Source organism: Diabrotica undecimpunctata, chromosome 1, assembly GCF_040954645.1.
Source record: "Diabrotica undecimpunctata isolate CICGRU chromosome 1, icDiaUnde3, whole genome shotgun sequence".
Taxonomy (NCBI): domain Eukaryota; kingdom Metazoa; phylum Arthropoda; class Insecta; order Coleoptera; family Chrysomelidae; genus Diabrotica; species Diabrotica undecimpunctata.
In genome coordinates this window covers 9238312-9250810 of record NC_092803.1, presented here as the reverse complement: position 1 = coordinate 9250810, position 12499 = coordinate 9238312, and the positions used below count along the sequence as shown (strand labels likewise).

Genomic DNA, 12499 nt, shown 5'->3' with positions numbered 1-12499 from the left:
TGGTATATTTTGGATATTTATTCAATTATACACACTTTACACTAAATGATTTATCATGTTGTTACGTCCCTCCACATATTCTCAGTTTTTATTAATAATTTTTATTATTTTATTTTTATATTTTAATTCTTTACTTAACGTGTGTGTATGTTTTGTCATCGTAAATTAATACGGACCTGTACAGCCCCCCCTAGTCTTAAGGGAGCAAGCTACGGGCGACACGCATATTTTTCGGTCTTAGTTTAGAGATAGTCCTGTATAAATCGTCGCGCTAAACACTCCAGTATTTGTATGACTAGTACCCTGACCACGTGACATTGTGAGAAGATTTTGTTCCCGAATCGCCCAGTGCACTGAGGAAGAAGAAGTATACATCAACATCACAGGTACCGTAATTTGATTGCATACACACATAGTATTTATATTAATTGATAAATTTACATATAACTTATTTTCATATTAAAATTAAACCAGCACCTATATAAAAACAATTATGAGTGAATGCTTCTCTTATAGAACTTAACTTTCATTCATTTGGTCCTTCGAGCCGGATTAAAATTAGTTTAAATAATTTATTCAATTAAAAACGTGATCAAATTATATAAATTTTTAAATATTTGGGCAAAGTTTCTTATCAAAGGTCGTTTAAAATCACTGAAAAAATTCCACAGCGGTAGACATCTGGCAACAGATGCGATAATCCCAACCAGGGTCTATACCTGACCCTTTGTTAAAATCGAAGTACAGCCGTTGAAACTTTCCAAAAGCACGTTCAATTTCTGTTACAATCTGCAATTTAGAATTCTTTAAATACAAGGGGTTTATATGATTATATATTTATTTTATATAACTTAGGAAATTAAAAAAAACGCAATATTAATTGAACACTACTGGTTTTAAAAATATTTATGCGTATATTTCTAGTTACAATTAAATAAATATATATTGATTTTGTTTAAATAATACTTGGAGTGTTGTTTTTTTTTTGTTTGCTCGATTATACATACTCATATATAATAAATATTTATTCTTACTGATACTTATTGAGTTTCATAACTTTAAAAGTATTACATATATTACATATACGAGTACATATTGAATTTATTGAGATCATTCTTTAAAGGTTCTTTGTGTTACATAAATTTCTTTTTCTATATCTACAATAATGTCTTCTAGAAGTTCAAATAGAATTGTTCGTTTGCGTGCATTGAGAAACGTTGACATTTGTAAGATTAAACAAATGGAAAAGCTGGCAGAGGAAGTGTTGGTTGATGGTTCATTAATTCCAGGGTTTCTCTTTGCTGCAAAAGATTATGAAGCTATCAATACTAGCTTCAATAATCAGCATACTGAATTAATTAATTTAATTGCTGTCGAGGAAGACGCAAATTTGGATACGGAAGAAATAATTAGGTTTGAATTTGCCAATAGTATTAATAAAATAGCTTCTCTTTATTTTAAACATAATTCTTTATTAAATAATACAACTAGTGGAACTCAAAATGTGTCCGCTGATCCACAAATCAAATCAAAACGTAACGTAAATCTTCCTAAACTAAATTTAAGTATATTTGCGGGCGAGATTACAGATTTCCCCACTTTTATAGACTTATATAATGCTCTTGTACATAATAATTCTGATCTTTCTAATATAGAAAAGTTTAGTTATCTTCTGCAATCACTTAAGGGAGTACCTTACAATTTAATTAAAAGCATTAAGCTGCAAGATTCTAATTATATAATTGCTTACAACACCTTAATTGATCGCTATGAAGGTAAACGAGACTTATCTAGAGCATTATGGAAAAATATTCAAAATGCCAGTGTGGTTAAAACTGATGATCCTGTTTCACTTAGAAAATTATTAGATATTTTCAATGAAAACTTAGCCTCTTTAGAAAAATTACTTTTTTCTCCCGCTCAATGGGACTTTATTCTAATGAATTTACTGATGGACAAATTGGATGTAGAAACAGTTAGAGCTTTCGAATTACACTTTGCTTCAAAAAATGTACCTTCCTATGAGGAAGTTTATAAGTTCGCATTACAGCGTTGCACTTCATTGGAGTCATATAAAAGACAAGTCAGCAAAAATGTTAAATCTAATAATTCCGATACTTCTAATAACGTAAGGTATTCATCTCGTCAAACTTCTACATTTTTGACCAGTTCTGTCAAAAATAAGTGTCTATTTTGTGGTTCAGATCATGCTTTATTTAAATGCAATCAATTTCTTGCTGAATCACCTCAAAAACGTTTTGACTTTGCTAAACAGAATAAATGTTGTATAAACTGCTTGTCTAAAACTCATGTTACGATCAAATGCCCTTCATCCAAAAGATGTACACATTGTAATAAAAAACATCATACTTCTCTTCACTTTGATAATCTCAATGCGAATGATTCTTCTTCTTCTTCTCACAACGAGGTTGCTAGTTCATCTAACGATCCTATGCCTTCTGTATCCGCCTTATCAAATACTTTGACAAATAATGTCTTGCTAGCTACAGCTACAATCTATGTTCTCGATCGTTTTGGTAAAGCCTTGGAAGTTAGAGCCTTATTAGACAGTGCGTCTCAAGCTAACTTCATTAGTAAAGAATGTGCAGACAAATTAAGTCTCCCTAAATTCAATGCGGCTTTATCGATACAAGGTCTTGATAGAATGTGCACCCCAGCCAAATCAGGCGTAAAATTGAATATTTCTTCGTCTTATGACATAAACTTTCATTGCGAGATAGATGCAATAATTCTTCCTCAAATCTGTCAAAATATGCCAACTGTTCCAATTTCTTTAGACAACTTGCCGTATCTTCAACATTTAAGGTTGGCTGATAAAATGGCAAATATTCCAGGTAAAGTTGATGTTCTATTAGGAGCAAATATCTTTCCTTACATCTTAACAGGAGGAATTATTAAAACCCGTAATGATCAGCTTTCAGCTCTTGAAACAAGTTTCGGTTATGTTTTGATGGGAAATATTCCACCTACAAATATAACAAATATTCATTCCTTTTTCACGTCATTTTCTGCTAATGATTCTGAGCAATTAGATGCGACATTAAAACAATTCTGGGCCATTGAGGAAGTACCAGAAGTTAAATCTTATTCTCCGGAAGACTCATTCTGTGAGAAGCTGTATACTCATACCACTTATAGAAATTCCGAGGGCAGATTTGTAGTAAAGCTGCCTTTCAAAAACGAAATACCTTCTTTTGGCGACACAAAACGTTTAGCCTTACAAAGATTTAGTTCTTTAGAGCGCAGATTTGCCAAAAATGAATCACTTAAGATTCAATATTCAAGCTTTATCAAAAGTTTCATAGATAATCATTATTTAAATCTTATTCAGCCAAGTACGGCAATAAATAATGCTTATTATCTACCACACCATTGTATTTACAAGGAGTCCAGTACTACTCCATTGCGCGTTGTGTTTGATGCTTCCACACACGCCCCTAACTTTCCGTCTTTAAACGATACGTTATATTCAGGTCCAAAATTACAAAATGATCTTGTAAATTTATTGCTTAAATTCAGGTTTCATAAATATGTCTTTACTGCAGATATTAAATCCATGTTTACTCAGATTCTTATCGCTCCTGAGCAACAAAGATTTCAAAGAATACTTTGGCGTTTTTCGGAACAGGAATCTATTGCTGAATACGAACTTACTCGGGTTACTTTCGGTGTGTCTAGCTCACCATATCTTGCAATTCGTACTCTACAGCAGCTAGCACTCGACGAACCGGACTTACCTGTAGCCTCATCTATACTCCTAAAAGATACTTACGTAGACGATGTGGTGACAGGAAAGGATTCTTTAGAAAATAGTGTTCTTGCTATAAAAGAATTAATATCTTTATTGAAACGTGGTGGATTTGAGTTACGAAAATGGGCAAGTAATGCCCCTCAGTTATTCTCTCTCGCTAATATTCCTTTAGATCATATTCTGCAACAGTCTTTTTCATTTGACTTAGATCAATCTTCGTTAAAGGTATTAGGACTTGGATGGAATCCATCATCTGATGATTTCTTTTACAAAATTTTACCTCTTCAAGCTTCCTGCACAAAGCGAAATCTCTTATCCCAAATAGCTCGCATATTCGATCCTTACGGTATTCTTAATCCTGTCACTTTGATAGTGAAGACTATTATTCAACGTCTTTGGCTACTTAATTTAGATTGGGATGCAACTCCACCTTTGGAAATTACTTCAAGGTGGGAACAATTTAAAATTGAACTGCCTATACTATCTAAGTTTACTATACCTCGTCATATTTCTTTAAATGCAATTATTTCCTGTGAGCTTCATGGCTTTTGCGACGCTTCTTTACGTGGATCTTCTGCTGTTACATACCTTCGTGTGTGTCATGATACAGGAGTCATCAAAACTTATTTTCTTTTAGCCCGAACAAAGGTATCTCCTACCAGGGTGCAAACTATTCCTCGTCTCGAGCTCAATGCAGCAGTAATTCTTAGTAAATTATTATCTTATATACTGCAGACTCTCACTATACAGTTTAGTAGAATTTACGCATGGTCAGATTCGACTGTTGTTCTTCATTGGATTAATTCACAGCCATATAAATGGAAAACCTTCGTCAGTAACAGAATTTCTTATATTCAAGACAGGATAGCTTCAAAACACTGGCGATATATTCCTTCTTCATTAAATAGTGCAGATCACGGGTCCCGTGGACTTTTCCCCGAGGATTTCTTAAATACTCCTGCTTGGTGGGTGGGTCCGGAATTTCTTCGCACTACTGAAGATAACTGGTCATTCTCCTTGACCGATTCTATCGAACATAACTTAGAATTGAAACAGAAAAGTTGTCTTTTGTCTTTTCCATCTGATGAATTTGTCGATAATCTCTGTAATCGATTTTCTTCCTTTTCAAAATTAAAACGTATCTTTTCCTATGTTCTTAGATTTGTTGGTAACCTAAAATCAGTCAATCAACGAACAGTTGGAAAGCTTTCTATTCAGGAACAAAGTAACGCCACTAATCAACTAATTAGATTAGTGCAACAAAGATATTTGAAGGAGGAAATAGAACAGGTTAAAGGTAATTCTATAAAATTCAAATATTTGAAAAAATTAAATCCTTTTTTTGATTCACATGATCTCCTAAGAGTGGGCGGAAGACTTAGCCAGTCAGAATTAGCGTATGACAAGCGCTTTCCTCTTCTTTTACCTTCCAAAGGTAATTTTATTAAATTACTTATTTCGGAAATCCATATTGTACATCTACATGCAGGCATTCAAGGTACGCACTTCGCCTTGTCACAAAACTTTTGGATAATTTCATCCAAACGTGTTATTCGTAGTGTTCTTTCAAAATGTCTTTCCTGTTGGAGACTAAAACCTCAAAATTATCAGCCACCTATGGGGGCTCTTCCCGACCTACGGATATCCAAGGCCAAACCATTTTCTTGCGTTGGCGTCGACTTTGGCGGTCCTTTTCTGATACGAGCCAATAAGCTTAAAAATGCTAAACGAACGAAAGCCTATATTTGCCTATTTGTATGCTTTGCCACTAAGGCTTTGCACTTAGAATTGGTATCTGAACTTAGTACCGAGGCATTTTTAGCCTCATTCAGACGTTTTATAGCACGTCGAGGACGTTGCTCTATTCTGATTGCGGAACAAATTTTGTAGGAGCAAAATCCTATTTAGAAGACATTAAGTCACATTTTGACAAAAACGACGTCATTAAATGGCATTTAAATCCCCCGGCAGCTTCTCATTTTGGTGGATTGTTTGAAGCGGGTATAAAAAGCGTAAAAACACATGTGTCTAGAGTCATAGGCGAACAGGTTTTAACCTATGAAGAATTCAATACATTACTAATACAAATAGAGGCTGTCTTAAATAGTCGTCCCTTATGTCCTGTCAGTAATGATCCAAATGATTTTTCAGTGTTAACACCTGGTCATTTTCTTACACTAGAGCCTTTAAAGATAATTCCCGATCGGGATTACAGTGATGTTAATTTAAATAGACTAAGTCGTTGGCAATTGCTGCAACGATTACATGCAGACTTTTGGCAAAGATGGAGCAGAGAATATTTACATACTCTTCATCAACGCTCGAAGTGGCATAAAAATGAGGGTAATCCTAATATAGGTACACTCGTACTAATACGTAATGAGACCAAGCCTCCCTTACAATGGCAAATGGGTCGAATTAAAACTTTAATTTTTGGTCAAGATGATATTGCTCGCGTAGCTATCGTACAAACCGCGAAAGGTGAACTTAGGCGACCTTTGGTTAAGCTATGCCCTTTGCCTTATATTGTATATTGAATATATTTTATTCTTAGTTTAGTGTTTTATAGTCTTCTTAGTCATAATTTTAGTTTAGTTTCTTTATAAATTATTTTTAATTTGGAATATCAACACAACATTTGATATACCCTGTCCACGATTTCTTCGTAAGAGCCGCCTGCGAGCCCAAAGGCGTCTGATCTTTTTCTTCTTACTGCTGTACGCTGTACGCAGTTGTTGCCGGCGTATTATTATTAAAAGTCGGGAAGCCAATGCAATCAAAGATTTATTTTCCATTATAATGGTTTCAAAATCTAATAGTTGATACCTATACTGTGTCTAATACCTCTATAACCATAAAAAAAGAGAAAAATCAATAAAACCTCACTCATTGTCACTCATATCATAAGTCATAACTTATCATGCAGTGTAAACACGATTTTTTTAAAACATCATAGAAACGAGAAATCATAACAAATCTCATATGATATTGTCATATGATAAAATCATGTAGTGTAAAGTCTACTTTAGCATTTTTGATTGCTAAACAGATTGTTTGAAAAGCTTGTTCCACTATGGTTGATAACACTCATGTTAGATATATTTTATTTATTGCTGCACTTTTTAAATGATAAACACATGTATAAATAAATTTAGATCTTTTAACAATCTATTTTAAAATGAAAATAAAATCTTCAGAAATAAGACACACTGTATATTTATCGCACGCGGCCACAGCCACCTAAAGCTTACGTCAATGTCAGTCAACAGTCACTTCTTTGGTATACAAATTGTCATCTGTCAAAAAGTTCTATTTTACAGTTGGCTCAGTTTCTGAACATATTTCAAAGTTTTAAGCAAAATAAAGTTAAGATATAAACATAAAAATGAGTCGGCGAAGGGCTCATGAGGATGATGATGGTTACGGTAAGGGTTTTTTCAATTTTGCATTATTGTATCTATTATTCTGACATACTTTTTTTTTAGAGAGAGCATACAGAAAACGGCGTCGTGTATCAGAAAACCAAGAAATCGAAGACAGGTTAGAATCTCTTATTCTCAGAGTAGGCGAAAAGAGTACGTCTTCCCTAGAAAGTAACTTGGAAGGCTTAGCCAGTGTTTTGGAAGCAGATCTTTCAACTTTCAGGGCGAAGATTTTAAGGATCCTCACAGATTGTGCTATTCGAATGCCTGAGAAATGTACCATTTACACAACATTAGTAGGGTTATTGAACGCTAAGAATTATAATTTTGGTGGAGAATTCGTTGAGTATATGGTAAAAAGTTTCAAAGAATCTTTAAAACAATGCAAATGGGATGCTGCCAGATATGCACTCAGATTTTTAGCAGATCTTGTAAACTGTCACGTCATTTCGAATACTTCGCTTCTGCAGCTACTAAACAATATGATAGATACAGCAAATGAAGATAATGTACCACAAGTTCGTAGAGATTGGTATGTTTTTGCTATACTTAGTACACTACCATGGGTTGGACGAGAATTGTATGAAAAGAAAGAGAAGTCATTATATGACCTGATGACTCAAATTGAAGTATTTCTGAACAAAAGGTCAAAGAAGCACCACAAAGCCTTAAGAGTTTGGGCAATAGATAGCCCCCATCCACAAGAAGAGTATCTAGATTGCCTTTGGGCACAAGTACGAAAGTTGAAGCAGGATAATTGGGCTGAAAAACATATTCCTAGGCCATATTTGGCTTTCGATTCTATATTGTGTGAAGCCTTACAGCATAATCTACCTTCTATAATACCTCCACCTCATCACGAGACTTATGAGTACCCTATGCCTTGGGTTGTATTTAGGTGAGTGAATTTTTGAATATCTATATTCTAGTCAGCTCATTGTGATAATGTGGTGATATAATACATTGCAGCTTGATAAAACAAGTAGCGCAACTTAAAATTGTTCCCTCATAGATAGTACATCAGTTTAAACTTTAAAAACAGTTGTTGACTGTGTGTGCAAATAACATTTAGCTCAAACACTTTTGTTAATTGTTGTGCTAAATATGTACTAGAATTTATCAAAAACTGCATATTATAGTTTTGAAAGATATACCACAGTCACAATACTTGTTTTCTCACTATTGTACTACTTATTGCTTTTTCTATAAATAAATTAATGATGACTTGTAGTTACAATTTGTAGACATACATTTAGTTACTTCCCCTTTATAAATGCAGTCTAAAGTCTATGGATTCTCTATAGTCACCATATTTTCAAAATCTTTGTAGCATTGAACTTTATGTAATACTGCATCCATTTACTTATTTTATAATAATTCTTTTTAGGTTATTTGACTATACAGACTGTCCAGAAGTGCCTATTTTACCAGGAGCCCAAACTATTGAAAGATTTCTCATTGAAGAACATCTTCATTCAATTATTGAACTGTACCACTTGGAAAGGAAAGATTGTGCGGCTCACCTGTTGAATTTTCCTTATAAGTTGAAAATTCCCCTAGAGTACTGTATTGTAGAAGTCATTTTTGCAGAATTGTTTCACATGCCTAAGCCAAGGTAGGGATATAATGATATTATTATTATTATTGTACAAATTTTGGTCAGTTTGATAGGACAAAAATGTTCTTAAAGTTGAAAAATTTTTCCTTACATCAATTTGTGGATTATTCACATCAAAATGTAATATTTATTCCAAAAATAAATTCATTTTACAAAATAAAGAATAATTAGGTATATGTAGGATTTAATAAATTATTAAAAATTAAAAGAATGAAGAATGTGCCTACATATAACTAGAAACAATAAAGATTCAGATCCAGGCAAAAGGCTAGACTTAACCTCTTAAGTGGGCACAAATATTTACAGAGATCTATTGTGCGGTGGGGAATTTTTTTTCTGTATATGTGTTAAATTTTTGTAATTCATTATTGAGAAAGGGACATAGGGCAAGGTAATTTGTAATGTTAATATATTTTAATCCATGATGTTAATATATATTTTTAATAATGTGACGTTATTTGCTCAATTATGTTAAAAAATTTATTCTACTCTTCCCTACATGCCCCCGTAGCTACTGGCTATTTGTTAATGAAAATGTTCCATTAAAAGAGAATAGGATTAAGTGAGGAGGTTACTACGAGGACTTATTAGTTAGATTCAGGACTTATTGAGAGATCTGTTCAAAGTTCTTTGCAACTGCCTACTTTCCACCACATAGTATCATTGAGAAGTATATTGAATTTGCAGAAAATGTAGATAATCTAGCTGAAAAGTATCCAAAATATAAGTTATGTATCCTGGGAGATTTTAATCTTTCCAATTGTCAGTGGTCCATTGATGGATTGTCTTCTGTGGCTACTCCATTACCAGAAACCTCACCAAATGAAGTCGATTCCATTCAATTCCTCTCATTTTTATATTCCTTTCATAATCTGTATCAAGTAAACACTGTTAAAAATGAAAACAACTCCTTATTAGATCTAGTCATGGTCCAAGATGAAGAGGTTGAGGTATCTAGAGCTGAAAGTGCCCTACTCCCAGAGGATAGGCATCATCCTCCACTCTCATTTGGGTTTAAATGTGAATCTCAATATTTCAATGAGCCAGGATTGATTGGAGATGGCTTTTATAGAGACTTTTGCTCAATGAGTGTACAGGAAGTAACAAACTTTCTGTCACAATTTAACTGGGATGATTTGTTTAAAGATAAAAGTTTTGATATGATGAACAGTAAACAAAAACAGGAATAATATTCCTTCTGTTATGCACTATAATAATATTTCTGGCTTTTCTGGCATGGAGATTGACAATTTATTTGCTAAATACTTTTCCAAAACTTATAGTAATAAAGATTTTGATTCGCAGGATGAAACCTTTTTAACAGGAGACATCAACCTATCACAATTTAGCATTTCTATTTCGTCTATATATGAAAAACTTTCCATTTTGGATAGCAACAAGGGGCCAGGTGCAGATGGTCTTCCATCTTCTTTTTTTAAGCACTTTAGCTTTTTACTTTCTAGACCTCTTTTTCACATTTTTAACCTGTCATTAAAGACAGGAATGTTCCCGGTCTACTGGAAAACTAGCCTTTATTACCCTGATACTAAAATCTGGAGATAATTCTCAAGTGAACAATTATTGGCCTATTAGCATTCTAAGTTGTATTCCCAAAGTTTTTGAGAGCCTTGTTTGTGACTATTTGTCAGCAACTTTAAAAGGCTGTTTTATCGACCAGCAATTTGAATTTCTCTCGAGCCGCTCCACTGAAGTTAATTTATTGACATTTACTGATTTCCTTATAGAATCTCTTGAAGATGGCTTCCAGTTTCAGGCTGTATACACAGACTTTACAGAGGTGTTTGACCAGGTAAATCACAAGATTTTAATCAATAAGTTGAGGAGTCTGGGTATCCAGGGGGAACTCTTAGAATGGTTGTTATCCTACCTAACTGAAAGAATACAAATAGTATGTGTTCAGGGTTTTCAATCGTTTGAGATTAAGTTACTTTCAGGAGTACCCAAGGATCACACCCAGGACCTCTTCTATTCAATAACTATGTTAATGACATTGCCTCTTGTTTCCTCTTTGCTTCTTTCTTAATGTTTGCTGACGATTTAAAATTATATTTGAAAATTGAGAATGATGGTGACTATCAAAAACTACAGTCTGATTTGGATCAGTTGAGCTATTGGTGTGACAGCAACGGAATGGAACTTAATGTTAAAAAGTGTCATTTGGTGGTTTTTAGTCGGAATAAAACTCCTACAAATCATGTTTATACTATTAATGGTTGCCCTTTAGACTCTATCTCAGATAAAAGACCTAGGTGTTGTGCTCGATTCCAGCTTATCCTACATCCCCCATATCTCATCTGTTGTCTCAAAATCACTTTAACTTTTAGGGTTTATCAAACGTTGTGCTAAAGACGTTCTAAATATCCCATCCATAAAAATTTTGTATTGTTCACTTGTGAGACCCCACCTAGATTACTGTTCATGTGTTTGGTTTCCTCACTTAACACCCATATTCAAGCTGTTGAGAGAGTTCAACACAAATTCTTAAGATTTGTTACATTTAAACCAAAACGGAGTATTGAAGAAATTAACTATTCAAATATGGAAAGGTCCCTCAACATAACTCTCCAAATTTGATGCATGCACAAAGATCTCATTATGTTTTATAGTATAACTGCACTCTATTATTTTTGGTCCTAAACTATTGGAAAAAATTAATCTTCATGTTCCCAGTAGACAAACAAGGCTAAATCAACCCTGTTATGTTAGACCCCATCGCACAAACTATGGACACAATTCCTTCACGTCTAGAACACCAATATTTGCTAATCAATATTCCCAAAGGATGGATTGTTATAGTATTTCAAAAGAATTTAAAGCTCAGCTTAAGAACTGTGTGATAGCTTGATGCCCTTGTGTTTTGTACATTCTTTGTTAATGTTTGTTATTTACCATTCCTACTTTTAGTTCTTGTATGATTAAAATTTTTAAATTTAATTTAAGTAGGTAACGTTAAAAATCTTCTGTAATTTATCAATAATGTTTACATTTTATTTTAATTGGGCGATTGCCCGTTGATAAATAAGTAAATAAATAAAAAAAATTTAATCTTGGGCCGAAGTCTACAGAGCCCATTATTACTGTAATCAAATGTTTCTTTACAATCAAGTTTTAAATATTTTTTTTTATTTTCAGGTACATTGAAATCGCCTATGGTGCTATTTTAATCGAATTGTGTAAACTACAACCCTCTACCATGCCCCAAGTTCTCGCACAAGCTACTGAGATGCTATTCAACCGAATAGATACTATGAATGTTTCCTGCTTCGATAGATTCGTTAACTGGTTCTCATATCATTTGAGCAACTTCCAGTTCAGATGGTCTTGGGAAGACTGGGATTCCTGTTTGACTTTGGATGACGAGCATCCTAAGCCTAAGTTTATAAGAGAAACTATGTTGAAATGTATGAGGTAAGATCAATCGTAAAAAAAAAAGATATTCAAGTTTGTAATTTCACTTTCTTGTTCTTTGTTTGCAGACTGTCTTATTACCAGCGAATTCGCGAAATTTTACCAGAGAGTTTTAGCAAATTTATCCCAGAAAAAACCGAACCTGATTATAAACACGCCCAAGAAGGAGCATGTAAGTTTTTTATCAATCAATAGTAGCACTTTATTGCTTAATATCTTTTAATATGAGCTGGGGTAAAATAAATAGAACAAAAGTAT

General features: G+C 33.5%; 1 protein-coding gene across 1 annotated transcript in view; it reads left to right on the top strand.

Moving 5' to 3' along the window:
- Positions 1 to 7038: 7038 nt before the first annotated feature.
- The window catches only part of Cbp80 (Nuclear cap-binding protein subunit 1), a 56670-nt gene continuing 51209 nt past the window's right edge, over positions 7039 to 12499 (top strand). Inside the window, exons 1-5 of the mRNA XM_072536275.1 lie at positions 7039 to 7197; positions 7258 to 8092; positions 8582 to 8809; positions 11966 to 12241; positions 12310 to 12413. Of these exons, the coding sequence (XP_072392376.1) occupies positions 7158 to 7197; positions 7258 to 8092; positions 8582 to 8809; positions 11966 to 12241; positions 12310 to 12413 (1483 nt within the window). The 5' untranslated portion in view covers positions 7039 to 7157. The remainder of the gene's footprint in view (positions 7198 to 7257; positions 8093 to 8581; positions 8810 to 11965; positions 12242 to 12309; positions 12414 to 12499) is intronic.